Source organism: Pristiophorus japonicus, chromosome 33, assembly GCF_044704955.1.
Source record: "Pristiophorus japonicus isolate sPriJap1 chromosome 33, sPriJap1.hap1, whole genome shotgun sequence".
NCBI classification, from domain to species: Eukaryota; Metazoa; Chordata; class Chondrichthyes; family Pristiophoridae; genus Pristiophorus; species Pristiophorus japonicus.
Genome location: NC_092009.1, coordinates 1,716,510 through 1,733,174, shown reverse-complemented (window position 1 = coordinate 1,733,174; position 16,665 = coordinate 1,716,510). Strand labels below are relative to the sequence as shown.

The 16,665-nt window shown below is 46.0% G+C and overlaps 1 protein-coding gene across 1 annotated transcript in view; it reads left to right on the top strand.

Moving 5' to 3' along the window:
- Positions 1-3,383: 3,383 nt before the first annotated feature.
- Positions 3,384-16,665, top strand: part of LOC139240653 (zinc finger protein 420-like) — a gene marked incomplete at its 5' end in the record, with an annotated part of 34,550 nt that continues 21,268 nt past the window's right edge. The window contains one exon of the mRNA XM_070869221.1: positions 3,384-4,207. Within this exon, the coding sequence (XP_070725322.1) occupies positions 3,384-4,207 (824 nt within the window). The remainder of the gene's footprint in view (positions 4,208-16,665) is intronic.

Genomic DNA, 16,665 nt, shown 5'->3' with positions numbered 1-16,665 from the left:
CCTTTAAGTATAATTCGCCAGTTTATCCTAGCCAAATCATGTCTCATACCATTGAAGTTTCCTTTAAGTTCAGGACCCTAGTCTCTGAATTAACTGTGTCGCTCTCCAGCTTAATGAAGAATTCTACCATATTATGGTCACTTTTCCCCAAGGGGCCACGCGTGACCAGATTGCTAATTAATCCTCTCTCGTTGCACAAGCCCCAGTCTAGGATGGCCGGCTCTCCAGTTGGTTCCTCGACATATTGGTCTAGAAAACCATCCCTTATACACTCCAGAAAATGCTCCTCCACAGTATTGCTACAAGTTTGGTTAGCACAATCAATATCTAGGTTATGGTCACCCATGATAACTGCTGTACCCTTATTGCACGCGTCACTAATTTCCTGTTTGATGCCATCACCAACCTCCCTACTACTGTTTGGTGGTCTGTACACAACCCCAACGAACGTTTTCTGCCCTTTGGTGTTTCGCAGCTCTACCCATGTATATTCCACATCATCCTAGCCAATTCCTTCCTTACTATTGCATTAACTTTCTCTTTAACCATTAACACTGCCCCACCTCCTTTTCATTTCTGGCTATCCTTTCTGAATATTGAATACCACAGAATGTAGTGTTCCCAGCCTTGGTATCTTGGAGCCATGTCTCTGTAATCCCAATTACATCATATCCGTTAACAGCTATCTGTGCAGTTAATTCGTCCACCTTATTACGAATGCTTCTTGCTTTGAGACTCAGAGCTTTCAGGCTTTTGTTTTTTAAACACTCTTTGTTCTTTTAGAATTATGTTGTAATGTGGCCCTTTTTGATACAGAATGAAACACACAGGCAATTAACAGAAATTGACAGGTACAGGATAAAATCCACCTCTCGTATCAGAAACTAACATGCAGAGTAAAACCCTCATCCACATACCAGAGATGGACAGCTACAGAGGCAAATCCACACTCCCATACCAGACACCCACTATATAAGAAAATAAGAACAAAAGAAATAGGAGCAGGATTAGGCATACGGCCCCTCGAGCCTGCTCCACCAATTAATACGATCTTGGCTGATCCGATCATGGACTCAGGACCACTTCCCTGCCCGCACCCCATAACCCCTTATTCCCTTATCAGTTAAGACAATGTCTATCTCTGTCTTAAATATATTCAATGTCCCAGCTTCCACAGGTCTCTGAGGCAGCGAATTCCACAGCTTTATAACCCTATGAGAGAAGAAATTACTCCTCACCTCAGTTTTAAATGGGGGGCCCCTTATTCTAAGATTATGCCCCCTAGTACTAGTCTCCACGATCAGTGAAAACATCCGCACTGCTACCACCTTGTCAAGCCCCCTTGTTATCTGATACGTTTCGATAAATCACCTCTCATTCGTTCTTCTGAATTCAATAAGTAGAGGCCCAACCTCCTCAATCTTTTCTCATAAGTCAACCCCTCATCTCCGGAATCAACCCAGTGAACCTTCTCTCAACTTCCTGCAAAGCAAGTATATACTTTCATAAATGTGGAAACCAAAACTGCACGTAATATTCCAGGTGTCGCCTCACCAATAACTTGTATAACTGTAGCAAGACTTCCCTGCTTTTATACTCCAGCCCCTTTGCAATAAAGGCCAAGATTCAGTTGGCCTTCCTAATCACCTGCTGTACCTGCATACTAACCTTTTGTGTTTCATGCACAAGTACCCCCAACTCCTGCTGTACTGCAGCACTTTGCAATCTTTCTCCATTTAAATAATAACTTGCTCTTTGATTTTTTTCTGCCATAATGCATGACCTCACACTTTCCAACATTATACTCCATCTGCCAAATTTTTGCCCACTCACTTAGCCTGTCTATGTCCTTTTACAGATTATGTGTGTTCTACTCACACATTGTTTTTCCTCCCATCTTTATATCGGCAGCAAACTTGGCTACGTTACAGTCGGTCCCTTCTTCCTAGTCGTTAATATAGATTGTAAATAGTTGGGGTCCCAGCACTGATTCCTGCGGCACACCACTAGTTACTGATTGCCAACACAAGAATGAACATTTATCCCCACTCTCTGTTTTCAGTTAGTTAGCCAATCCTCTATCCATGCTAATATATTATCCCCAGCCCCGTGAACTTTTATCTTGTGCAGTAACCTTTTATGTGGCACCTTGTCAAATGCCTTCTGGGAGTCCAAATACACCACACCCACTTTATCCACCCTGTTCATTACATGCTCAAAGAATGCCAGCAAATTTGTAAAACTTAACTTCCCCTTCATAAATCCATGCTGACTGCCTGACCGAATTATGCTTTTCCAAATGTCGTGCTACTGCTTCTTTAAGAATGAACTCTTCAACATTTTCCCAACCACAGATGTTAGGCGAACTGGTCTATAGTTTCCTGCTTTTTGTCTGCCTCCTTTTTAACCGAGTGTGGCTCTCAATCCCAGGGCAATACCGAGTTCGGCTTTCAGTCCCCGGGCAACACCGAGTGCGGCTCTCAGTCCCCAGGCAACACCGAGTGTGGCTCTCAGGCCCCGGGGAACACCGAGTGCGGCTCTCGGTCCCCGGGCAACACCGAGTGCGGCTCTCGGTCCCCGGGCAACGCCGAGTGCGGCTCTCGGGACCCGGGCAGCACCGTGTGCGGCTCTCGGGACCCGGGCAACACCGAGCGCGGCTCTCGGGCCCCGGGCAACACCGAGTGCGGCTCTCGGTCCCCGGCCAACACCGAGTGCGGCTCTCAGGCCCCGGGCAACACCGAGTGCGGCTCTCGGGCCCTGAGTCAGAGCCACTGGGCCCGGCACCAGCAACCCCTGAGGCAGCACCTCCCCCACACCAGGAAAACAACAACTGACATTTATACAGCATGCCCAGCAATTCCCAGCCGCTCTGTATCAGGTGGGCGCTGGATGTGGAAGTCACTCACTGGCCTCCTGTTTGGGTCTGTTGTTACATCAGTTTGAGCTGGATGCAGAGGGGGGAGAAGCTGCTGGGTTTCACCCCCAGTACTTCTGGGCCCAGTGGGAACAACAATTTCCCATGTGGGCCTGTCGAGGGAGGTGTGTTCCCTTCCCTGAAGGACAGTACTGACCCAGATGTGTTTTTACGACAATCCGGCAGCTTTCATGGTCACTTTTTTCTTGTGCCTGCCCCACAAGTGACCAGATTCATTAAGCTCAATTTCACAATCTGCCTTTGTGTTTTTGTGGGTTCTCTCTCACACTCCCTTTTTCCTGTTTGAAATTCATTTTACAGCGTGTTAAAAGGGGAGGATGTGTCACTGGAAGCTCAAACCAAACATCACCTCAAGATCTGACAGTCACTCGCTACATCGCGACTGGAATATCATCAGCTTTTGACCATGGAAGCAGAAGGCACCGTTCACAGTGAGCTGAAACGGTACACGTGCTCTGTGTGTGGACAAGGCTTCAGCCGATCGTCCAAACTGGAGAGACACAAGTTCAGTCACACTGGGGAGAACCCGTGTAAATGTGGGGATTGTGGCAGACGTTTCAACTCCCAGTCCCAGCTGGAAACACATCGGCGAGGTCACACTGGGGAGAGGCCGTTCACCTGTTCCGACTGTGGGAAGGGATTCACTGTGTCATCCGACCTGCGGACACACCAGCGAGTTCATACTGGGGAGAGGCCGTTCACCTGCTCCGACAGTGGGAAGGGATTCACTCATTCATCCGACCTGCGGACACACCAGCGAGTTCACACTGGGGAGAGGCCGTTCACCTGCTCCGACAGTGGGAAGGGATTTACTCATTCATCCGACCTGCGGACACACCAGCGAGTTCACACTGGGGAGAGGCCGTTCACCTGCTCTGACAGTGGGAAGGGATTCACTCATTCATCCGACCTGCGGACACACCAGCGAGTTCACACTGGGGAGAGGCCGTTCACCTGCTCAGACAGTGGGAAGGGATTCACTCATTCATCCGACCTGCGGACACACCAGCGAGTTCACACTGGCGAGAGGCCGTTCACCTGCTCTGACCGTGGGAAGGGTTTCACTCTGTCATACCACCTGCTGACACAGCAGCGAGTTCACGCTGTGGAGAGACCATTCCCCTGCTCTGAATGTGGAAAGAGATTCACTTGCTTATCCGAACTACTGATACACCAGCGAATTCACACTGGGGAGAGGCCGTTCACCTGCTCCGAATGTGGGATGGGATTCACGACCTCATCCAACCTGCTGAGCCACCAGCGAGTTCACAAGTGACTGCAGGGGTTCGAATCTGCTATTAATAGAAACATAGAAACATAGAAAATAGGTGCAGGAGTAGGCCATTCGGCCCTTCTAGCCTGCACCGCCATTCAATGAGTTCATAGCTGAACATGCAACTTCAATACCCCATTCCTGCTTTCTCGCCATACCCCTTGATCCCCCTAGTCATAAGGACTTCATCTAACTCCTTTTTGAATATGTTTATTGAATTGGCCTTAACAACTTTCTGTCGTAGAGAAGTCCACAGGTTCACCACTCTCTGGGTGAAGAAGTTCCTCCTCATCTCGGATTAAAATGGCTTACACCTTAAACTTAGACTGTGTCCCCTGGTTCTGGACTTCCCCAACATTGGGAACATTCCTCCTGCATCCAACCTGTCTAACCCATCAGAACTTTAAACGTTTCTATGAGGTCCCTTCTCATTCTTCAGAACTCCAGTGAATACAAGCCCAATTGATCCAGTCTTTCTTGATAGGTCAGTCCCGCCATCCCGGGAATCAGTCTGGTGAACCTTCGCTGCACTTCCTCAGTAGCAAGAATGTCCTTCCTCAGGTTAGGAGACCAAAACTGTACATAATACTGCAGGTGTGGTCTCACCAAGGCCCTGTACAACTGTAGCAACACCTCCCTGCCCCTGTACTCAAATCGCCGCGCTATGAAGGCCAAGATGCCATTTCCTTTCTTAACCGCCTGCTGTACCTGCATGCCAACCTTCAATGACCGATGTACCATGACACCCAGGTCTCTTTGCACCTCCCCTTTTCCTAATCTGTCACCATTCAGATAATAGTCTGTCTCTCTGTTTTTACCACCAAAGTGGATAACCTCACATTTATCCAGATTATACTTCATCTGCCATGCATTTGCCCACTCACGTAACCTATCCATGTCGCTCTGCAGCCTCATAGCATCCTCCTCGCAGCTCACACTGCCACCCAAGTTAGTGTCATCCGCAAATTTGGAGATACTACATTTAATCCCCTCGTCTAAATCATTAATGTACAGTGTAAACAGCTGGGGCCCCAGCAAAGAACCTTGCGATATCCCACGAGTCACTGCCTGCCATTCTGAAAAGTCCCTATTTCCTCCTACTCTTTGCTTCCTGTCTGACAACCAGTTCTCAATCCACGTCAGCACAATGTGAATGTTTAAAAATGTATAGAGACATTGAAGTTGAGAGCGTGGAAATTGTATAGGGACATTATAAGCTAACAAAGAATTCATGGAGAATAGCCATGACATCTCAGACTCGAGACTGCGAAATGTTGCAACACTAACACATATTGAAACAAAACCCACAGCTTGCAGAAAAACTTCAAGGTCTTATTAAATCATGTTATTAACCTGAAACATTAACAGGCCTTTGTTTAAAATCAGACCATACTTTGGTCGGCGTATGAGTGGACAAAGGGAAACAGTGATCAAAAGAGATAGGCTGAACTAGGATGTCACTCTATCCCTATCTTGTTATCTTTTGCCAAAAATGTATAACCGTCGTGCCATTACAATGTAACGTCACTTTGTCCGTAGGTAGTGGGTGCGTTCAAACAGACTTGCATTCCTTCTGTCTGATAAGGTTCCCGATCGGGATTTGCTTTTTAAATAAAAGCTTGCTTTGTTTAAAGCACAAACGGTATCCGTTTCAGTAATTTTGCTGAAGCAGATTGAGGTAAAATAATCCACATTTACATTTGGTGTCAGAAGTGGGATCTCAACGGACGACTGCCGAAAATTTTCGAATTAAGAGCCAGACGAGCCTTGGACAAGACGAGGGGAAAGTGGCCACTGGAGTGAGTATGATTTCAATACTGCTCCAGTTTCCCCTCGTTTCAAAAGTCTGAGGAAAGTTTAGCCACTCGCTGGTTCTCAGATAGTGTCTGAACGACATCCAGGACAATCTGGTGAATACCTTTCTAACTTAGAATAGAGATAGAGGTCGGGAAATTGCGCAGTGACGCAAACCAAGAGGCGACTTGGAAAGATAGGTTAGAATAGGTAAGTCTGCCTGGGTTCAAGGCCCAGAGCCTGCCTGGGTTCGAAACCCAGTGTCTCTCTGGGTTCGAGGCCCAGTTGATCCGTGCGGCGACACGGAAAGTAGGGATAGTTAGAGCTAAATAGGGATAGATGAACAATCATGGATCCCAAAATTAATAGGAAAGAAAAGAGACTCTTATGAACGCTTGTTTTAAATGAGAAATGCTTGTGTGATTTGTACTGTGTAAAAAAAAAAGCTGGGGAGTTGTGGTTTGTTTTAGCTCCACCCACTTTTTCAAACAGAATGAAAGTTTATTTTAACCCTTTGTAGTGTTGTCCTGTATGTGGGAAGTTTAAGAGTGTGAACCTGATTGAATTACGTATATTAGGATGATAAGTTACGGAGCCAGGAAATGCACAAAGGATAGGTTTGTTGAGTAAAAAAAAAAGAAAAAAATACATGGTCCCGGTGGTTAAAAAACAAAGGATTTGACATGCTCACTTACTTGTTGAAAGAAAACATTCAGAGAAGGCACAGCAAAACAACTGAGATGGATTCAAAAGGATTCAAAAAAAATATTATATTAAATAACACGACCTTGAGGCTGGAACAATTGAGATAACGAAAAGCAGTCCACAGCCTACGTGCCAGACTTCTCTCTATTTATGGAAAAGACAAAAAAAAAGTAGCGTACTAAATAGGTGCTGAAAGAAAAAAAAATGTTCTGAGATTTTAAATTATGAGAAAAATTCCACTGCAGTCTTAAAATAAAATCACACCTGTCCAGTTGGCAGAAAAACTCCATTAAATTAGGGCTTTCATTGACAGAAGGAGGACATATTAAAAACCGTAGACGTCTTAAAGAAAGAGTGCACGCACGAGAAACGTACTCAGAGTTCCACTGGGACCTCTGAGAAATGTATCGATAGACGACTTAGTTAAAATGGCTGGCTTTGCGTTGACCGAGGCTGATGACGAAATTGAATTTCAGTAAACAAATGTGTGGTCTCGTTTTAAATCAATTAAAAAAATATATATATCTTTGGCAAGTACTTGAATAAGAAGTTAAAAAATTTTGGAGTTTAATCAAATGCTGCCTTTCCTGATGAAAAGATTGTTTTTTCCACATGGTTACGTGAAGTCACGTAATGACATCAGGTCTTCTTACAAATCTATAAAGGAGTTAACCCTTTCCATTGAAAGCCATTTCATACTGAACATTATCAATTAGTATTTCTTACTAGAAAAAAGACTCACCTAACAGAGGAATGGTGCGATAGTCAGAATAAAAATAAAAACAGAACTAGCTTATGTAATAATACTTGCCTGATACAATAAAGAAATAGATACTCAAACAAAACAAATTGAAGAGTTAAAAGGCTAAGATAAATAAGTTGAAAGGAATCCATAAACCCAACTTAACCCTGACCTCAGATTTCACGGAGTGACCTCGACATACACGGATATAATGCAGAATCAAGGGACCTGTCGGCCCTGGTAAAGAAAACCCTGAGCCCAACTGAGCATGCCCGATTTCTAACTCACCTAGGACGGGCTACTCATGCTGATTGGTGGTTGCTCACCCTAACGATGTCCAGGATCGCCTAAACTCTATATTTAATGCTTTCACCACGACCCTTCAGAAACCCATCATTATGGAGCCGCCTCGGGTGGAAGGACCAAAACCCGACCCAAGGGGATACCAGATGGAACTGCAGTATTGCGTGCAGAGTTGGGTGGATAAACGGGAAAACGGTTATATCAAACAGCCAAATGGCCCGTGCCCTGCTAATTACGGACCGCCCTACTGTCCCCGGCATGGTATGTGAAGAGGTAGGGTCTCGGAAAACGAGATGGATGCTTTATTTGTGGGCAAAAAGGACATTGGAATAGAAATTGTCCCTCCCATCGGCACGAAAAAGGAAGAGGAGGAAGAGGAGGGTGGCAAGGGGGGAGAGGACGGGGATCTTACATTAACTTCTCCCAGAACAACCCCTTTGGCCAACCGTCCCTCTATTCGTATTGACTACGCAGGGACCGTCTCCGGATGACGAACCGATGATATTGTTAAAAATTCGGAATGAGTGGCAACCCTTCTTGATAGATATGGGAGCTTTCATGTCTTCTGTCGAATCAAAGCTTAAACTCCCCGCCTTCACTGAAACAAAGGACTGTCAGGATTCCTGGGACAAGTCTCGACATTCCCGGTGTCAGAACCGGTTAAAATGGGTTACCAGGAAGAATTGGTGGAAAATCGATTTGTTATCACAACCATTCTGGACTGTAACTTGATGGCTAGAGACCTCCTTTGCAAATTCCAGTTGCATTTGGAGTGTGGAGATGATGGGATTATTGTAAAACAGGGAACCCTTAAGCAGCAGTATAATACCACTAGAATCACTAAGTGGTGGTCTCTGGACCTGCCGCAGGCACCCTCACACGTGACCCTAGCACGCGATCCCAGTGGAAAGAATCAGGACCTGCAGACCTGCAGACCACCACTGAAAGCCTGCGGGCCATTTTTGCCATGCACGGTCTGCCTGATGTCCTTGTGAGTGACAACGGGCTATGTTTCACCAGTGCCCAGTTCAAAGAGTTAATGACGTGCAATGGAATGAAACATGTAACATCTGCCCCGTTCAAACCAGCACCCAATTATCAGGCAGGGAGAGTCGTGCAAACAATGAAATAGAGCTTGAAGAGTGTAACTGAAGGCTCACTGCAGACTCGCCTATCGCGAGTCCTGCTTAGTTAGCACATGAGACTACACTCGCTCATTGGGTTTCCAGCCGCTGAACTGCTCATGAAAAGGGCTTTTAAGACGAGGCTCTCGTTAGTCCATCCTGATCTACATGAACAGGTGGACTGCAGGTGGCTTCAACAAAGTACATATCATGGGAGCGCAAATGTGTCACGCGAAATTGAAATTAATGATCCTGTATTTGTGTTGAACTATGGACAAGGTCCCAAATGGCTTCCCGGCACTGCCGTGGCCAAAGAGGGTAGTCGGGTGTTTCAGGTCAAACATTCAAATGGATTCATCTACAGGAAACACTTCGACCAAACCAAAATCAGATTCACGGCCTATCCAGAGCAACCCACTTTTGACCCTAACTTTTCCGACCCACCAACACAGACACCAGTGGCAACCGGCACAGCTTTTAACCACGAAACAGAACACATCACCAGCAGCATCATAGCAGGACTCACCACACCAAGCAGCCCAGCAAGGCCAGCTGCACAGCAGCCCAGTGAAAGCCCAACAAATGACTCACCAAAACCAGCATTTGTACAGAGACGATCAACCAGGGAAAGTAAGGCGGCAGATCGACTCACTTTGTAAATAGTTACACTATTGACTTTGAGAGGGAGTGTTGTTATATATGTAAACCTGTAAATACCTTGTTCAACTATCAGAAGGCTCATCCCCTGGAGTTCCAAGCGATCCCACAATCCCTTGGGAGGACCTGTACTTTAGGAGGCCTCACAGGCTGAGAGGCACTCTGGAGACCTGTAATAAAAGACAAAGGTCACACTTTACTTTAAGCTCACAGTACCTGGTCAGACTCTTTATTCATACATAACAGTTAGGGAATTGGTTTAGACGTACGTTTATTGGTTAGTGGGTGTGGTTTGTGTTCATTTGTTAGGATTGTGTATGGTGGTTGAGGTAGTCGGTAGGATATTTGGCTTATGATATAGTGATTATATAAGAAAGCATTATTGGCAATAGAAATGTCACTGGACTTGCCCTTTTCCATTTCATGTTTTGAACCTCGCACAAAGAGTCACAAAACAGCCTCACAATTCGTTCATTCAAGGAACCTTATTTACTGTGCAAGCCTCATGTCCTCCCTTCTTTGACATCTGTACATTTATCACAGAAAAATAAATTAGTGACCTTACATTTGGGCATTTTGGGACAAGAACAGATAGATACAGTTGTTGTGTCGGTTACACCAGCATCAAAGTCCACGGCGCAGCCCTGCACAAAGTGGACCAATTCCCATATCTCGGGAGCCTCTTATCAACAAGAGCAGATATTGACAACGATATTCAACACCGCCTCCAGTGCGCCAGTGCAGCCTTCGCCCGCCTGAGGAAAAGAGTGTTTGAAGACCAGGCCTCAAATCTGCCACCAATCTCATGGTCTACAAGGCTGTAGAAGTACCTGCCCTCCTGTATGGTTCAGAGACATGGACTATGTACAGTAAACACCTCAAGTTGCTGGAGAAATATCACCAACGATGTCTCCGCACGATCCTACAAATCCCCTGGGAGGACAGAAGTACCAACATCAGTGTACTCATTCAGGCTTGCATCCCCAGCATTGAAGCACTGACCACACTCGATCAGCTCGGTTGGGCAGGCCACATAGTCTGCATACCAGACACGAGACTCCCAAAGCAAGTGCTCTACTCGGAGCTCCTTCACGGCAAATGAGCCAGAGGTGGGCAGGGGAAACGGTACAAGAGCACTTTCAAAGCCTACCTGATAAAGTGTAACATCCCCACTGACACCTGGGAGTCCCTGGCCCAAGACCGCCCTAAGTGGAGGAAATGAATCCAAGAGGGCGCTGAGCACCTCGAGTCTCAACGCCGAGAGCGTGCAGAGATCAAGAACAGAGAGCAGAAGGAGCGTGCGGAAAACTTTTCCCAACCACCCCTTCTCTCAACGACTATCTGTCCCACCCGTAACAGAGTCTGTGTCTCTCGTATTGGACTGTTCAGCCACCAAAGAACTTATTTCAGCAATGGAAGCAAGTCTTCCTCAATTCCGAGGGACTGCCTATGATGACGATGGTTACATCTAATCATCAGCCTGCCTAAAAATTGCTTCTGACAATAATCTGTCACCAGGCGCCACAAGTCGCCATGTGATTCCACCATCATATCTTCATTCATTACCCACCTTTCGCCTTAACGAGAGCTGCTTTCACTGTCATGGCCATTCCCCATACTGAGGCTCTCTAATTCCCGAGCAGAGCATAAACACCGGCACGGATTGGTTCGTCCGAATGGCCGATTTCTGTGCCGTATATCTGAAGTAATTATGCAGTCTCAGTGTAAGTGATCAATGAATTTGATCCCTCAATGTTACTGGTCCATGAATTTCTTGTCACGGTATTAATAATCCCTCAATCTGTTGTCACAATGCAGTTAATCCTGGATTTGATGTCTCATTGTAACGAGTCCCTGGATTGGGATTACGGTATGTGTTCCTGGATTTGATGCCTCAGTTTAAGGGATCCCTGGATTTGATGACTTCGTGTAAGTGGTCCCTGGTTTCGTTTCATAATGTATGTGGTTCCTGGGTTTGGTGCCACAATGTATGTGGTCGCTGGATTTGGTGTCACAATGTAAGTGGTCCCTGGGTTTGGTGTCACAATGCATGTGGTCCTTGGATTTGGTGTCACACTCTATGCTCTCCCTGGATTTGATGTCACAATGTAAGTGGATCCTGGATTTGTTGTCAACAGCACCTCGCCACTGGGATTGAGGGCAAACCCGACGCCCAGCAGCGCATTCAGCATAGAATGATCCCACATTAATTCACCAGAACCAGCCCAGTGCCTGCAAGGAACTGCAACCCCACACGTCTAACTTCAGTGAAACACACGATAAAAACATTTTGAAGGAAAAATGAACCCCATCATATTTGAACGGAGCTGATTAATAGGCAATAAATCTCCCACACTCATACACCTCCTTCACCCCTACTCTCCAAACCCCTCACCCAACTCCTCTTTTAAACCTACAATTTCACATTCAACATCACTTACACAAGTCATCCACACTGGAGGTAAAACTGCGGAGCTGCTGTGTGATGGTGAGGTGATCACTGGACAATAAAGTGCAGAGACTGATGGGTGGCTTCTCATTACGCTCGGTGAGATTTAATCCCCTTACCCACTGAATACTGTGGACAGATGGTCACCTTGGTAAAGTAATTGTCATTGTGACATCACTTTCTAACCAAGAGCGTAGAAGGCAATGGGTCATCAATAAATGGTAAAGGGATTAAATATTCTACAATGTAATTGAAAATAACAGGAAATAAAATGCTGGAAAATAACAGGTGATGATAATAACTTATCTCTGTGGAATTGGCTAGCAAACATTAAGAATGATGTGTTTTATTTACACACACAGACATATATATGTAGAGATAATTGCAAAGACTTTGTGTGCACACTTTTCAATTGTTCTGCTTAGCCTGAAGCGTTTTATTTTCTAAGGTCTTTAGGAACCTGCGGGAGTCCATCCGGCGGTGCTTGCTGTGTCAGCATATAAAGAGACCGACCGCTGTTGCTCCTGCCACTGCCTGGGGGAAATAGAGCAGATATTTAAAGGGACAGGTTCTCCCTTTTCACTGTCTATTTATACTTAAAGGAACAATCCAGTTTACCTCGGAGTGTCGGAGGACTTCACGAACGGATCTCCCAGTAACAGTCGCTCCTTTCTGTACTGTGCAGTGATTGTAAAGCTGTCTCATTGTCTCTATGATCCATTTTACTTCCTTGTCTAATTTGAAAAGATTTCAGAATTGTGCAGTGTGACGAAGGTTTTATTAAAAGGTGGAAAAAATTGGTTTCAAATTATTCTTTCTAACCTTCCCCCACTCCTTAAAATTTAAAAGCACTGCAATACTGACTGGGATGTTTCCAATTTCGATCCTTGATCTGGGTTGTTCGCTGATCTCAGCCAAGGCAGCAGTTCAGGGATTACAGTTGCCCTGAGTAACACTGGACTAAATATGAGCAAAAATTATCCACTGCCCCTGCTCTTGATACCGATCCAGTGACATCAACTGGGAAGTGTGTGGATGTCATTGAAGGCAGGTTTGGACTCAGCTCTGATGCCGACCACAGTGGAAATGCAGCTGACACTCACTGAGTCGATTGATGGTGAGGCACCAGAGGTAAATAAATGTCTCTGGCATTGCACCCAGCCAGATTCAGCACTTTCTGGAGAAAATAACTCACAGACGATTAAATTAATATTGATTTTAGACTGTAAGGATGGAGGGAGAATGTCGAGAATATGGGATTTACAGCTTAGGAGGGGAAGAATGTTCTATAGAATCTAGAATTGTCGGTTCTGAACTTCTATCCTGTACTTAAAGTACAACTTTTGTAACCTCCATTTGCAGGGTATTAGAAGGTGAGGGTCTGCAGCTGGGAAACTGAAACCAAACAGCGCGTCAAGATTAAAGAGGTTCACCGGATTCATCAGGATCACCTTATCATCAGCCTTTGGAAAACACTAATCACAGCGGGGAGCAACAGGACACATGTTCTATGTGTGGATGCACCTTTAACCAATCGTCTAGCCTGTGAGACTCGTGTTCCCAGCTGACTGAACACTGTAAATGTGGGGACAGTGGGAATGGATGCAGATGCGCGTTGGGAGGAAACGTATCAGGGAGAGACCATTTACCAGCTGAGTGTGGAAAGAGATTCACTCTCTCATTTCATGAACTGACATTCGAGGACTTAGATATCAGACTATCACCTGTGAGTATAGAGCTGTGTTATTGGGCCGTGATGTTTTTACTTATTCATCTTGTTGACTGTAAATCTTTGCCAATTGTTTCATATGATCCGTTTATCTGCACATATTTTTTTTCATTGCATTTAGTCAGTGGAATCAAATTCAAATTGAAACCAGCTTTGCAGGCTTGATGCTCTATTCACGCATCGAATATTAGAGAGATCCTGTGGGGTACACGCTACGTCCTGTAGCTGAAAGTTAGTAACAGACTGTTTGTTGTTTTTTGTTTAGTGATCTCGGGCCTGTTTGCCTTGATGTCCAGGGTAGGTATAGCTAAGAGTGGCACTCTGGACGGTATGGGAAACTGGGACTTGTCCCTTAGAATAATCAAAGACATGAGAACTGAAACAATCTAGAGCTAGAAAGGAGAAAAGGGGCAACATGAAGCAGTCAGTGACAGGATATCAAATATCATGGAGATACCAATATCGACACACTGTTAAAATATTAAACTCTTGCCCACTTTTAGGATTTATTAACATCAGCAGAAACAAATCCCAATTGACAGAATTAACACTAGTCAGTCAGGATGCGATTAACAGCAGTAATAACATTAGAACACAACCCCTGCAGTCACTTGAGAACTCGCAATTCAGATGACTGAGTGAATCCCTCCCCACAATTCCCCAGTGTGAACTCGCTGGAGTTTCAGCAGGTTGGATGACTGAGTGAACCCTGCCCACACAGAGAGCAGGTGAACGGCATCTCCCCGGTGTGACGGCGACGATGCCTTTCGAGATCGGACTCGAAACTGATTAACAGTCTCCACATTCCCATGGTTTCTCCATGATGCAGGTGTCCTTTTGTGTCCCAGGTTGGATGCTCAGTTGAAGTTTGCTCCACACATAGAACACGTGCAGTTTCTCCCCGCTGTGAATGGTGCGATGTTTTTTCAGGCTGGCTCTTTCCACAGTCAGTGCACTGGAAAACTCTCACTCGATTGTGTGTGTGTGTTTCCAGTCACACTGATGTTTGAAATATTTTCTCACAGACAGAAAGACAAACATTGCTCCTTTCACATTCAAAGGCAGACGATGTTCATCATTTCCAGCTAAGATGTTTGGGTTCAAACCTGCACCCGCTGTGCGCAGAGTGAGAATAAAATCAATCGGATGCTGATTTTCTCTGCTGGTCACTGAGCCTTTCAAGCCGGCCCAATAGGGTGAGCCTGTGCCAGCCCAATAGGGTGAGCCTGCGCTGGCTCGATAGGGTGAGACTGTGTTTGCCCGATAGGGTGAGCCCTGTGCTGGCCCGATAGCGTGAGCCTAGGCTGGCCCACAGGGTGTGACCGGACTGGGACAATCGGGTGAGCCTGGACTGGCCTGTTGGTGTGAGCTTGGGCTGGCCCGATAGGGCGAGACTGAGCTGGCCCAATAGGATGAGCTGGTCCAATAGGGTGAGACCGGGCTGGCCCAAAAGAGTGAGCCTGAGCTGGCTCAATAGGATGAGTCCGGGCCCAGGGTCACCAAATAACAATGAGAACTACAAGGCTTCCTTTCAGGGACCCTGATCAATCATAATTTCGCGCACCCTGAAGCCCCGCCCACACTTTGTCCCTGCACAAAAGGCCGCGCATGCGCTGTGAGACCCGCCCTAACCAAGATGGTGACGGTGAGCACGCTCTCTGGGTGCCCTGCCCAAATGGCGACAGCTGATAAACACCCACCGGCGGGGAAAAGAGTTACTGCCAAGAAAGGCGCCAAGAAAACGATCACCAAAGCGCCACTGAATGGCGGCAAGAAGCGGGTAAAATCGAGGAAGGAAAGTTACACTATCTACATCCACAAAGTGATGAAGCAGGTTGACCCCGACACCGGCATCTCCTCCAAGGCCATGGACATCATGAACTCGGTTGTGAACGATATTTTGGAGCACATCGTGGGGGAGGCTTCCCGCCTGGTCCATTACAACAAGCGCCGCAACATCAGCTCCCGGGTGATCCAGACCGCCGTGCGCCTGCTGCTGCCCGGGGAGCTGGCCAAGCACGCCGTGTCGGAAGGGACAAAGGTGGTGACCAAGTACACCAGCTCCAAGTAAAACTGCACGCTGTCCTGGGAGATCAAACCGCTAAACATGAGCCACCACAACCTTACTGAGCTGGACAAACCTTTAAAATCAATTTACAGTAATTATTTCCCGAGCACGTGTGCAGGACAACCGTTGATGTTAAAGCTGCAGCTTGGAATTATCAGATCAGCAGCTTCACTCTCCGGATGAACCTTAGCATCGCTGTTGAATTTCCCACCAAACTCAAACAGGGTCCCTGGTCGCGCTTTCCCTTTGCTCTCAGACCCGTTCATTTACACTCCCTGCCGATGAATTAAGAGCTTGTTTTTGGGGTGAGACCCAAGACTTTAGCCATCTCGTTTTCTCTCATGCCTCCTTTAAATTAAAAAAATTCTTATTAGGGGTCAAACTATTTATTAACCCGACACTCCCCGCAGTGTAACAACCCAGAATGAGAGTTTTTACAGAGGCCAGAACCGGGACAGTTTGAACACTCTGTCCCTCTTCTCTTTTCACAGAAGGACTCCCCGTTCTGGTCTCACTCCTGCCTTTCTGGGGGATCGATCGATAATCTATAAAAGCCCACATTTACAAAGATTGAGCTGGAAGGTGTTCCATTACAGAATCAGTGGGGATTGATTCCCGCCCATTACAGATAGTTTGAAATATAATTTAATCTTGATTGTAACAGTCAGGAACTTGCAAGGGAAGTATGGAATAAGACAAAAGGAATTAAAACGTGTTGCGAAATCTTTGACAAACCTTGACTTTATTAATCCGCATTTCTTGGTGCGTTTTTTGAAATTAAAAATACGTTAGCTTGTAGTGGGGAAATGCTTGAAACTATCATTCAGGAAGAAATAGCGGGACATCTAGATAGGAATAGTGCAATCAAGCAGACGCAGCATGGATT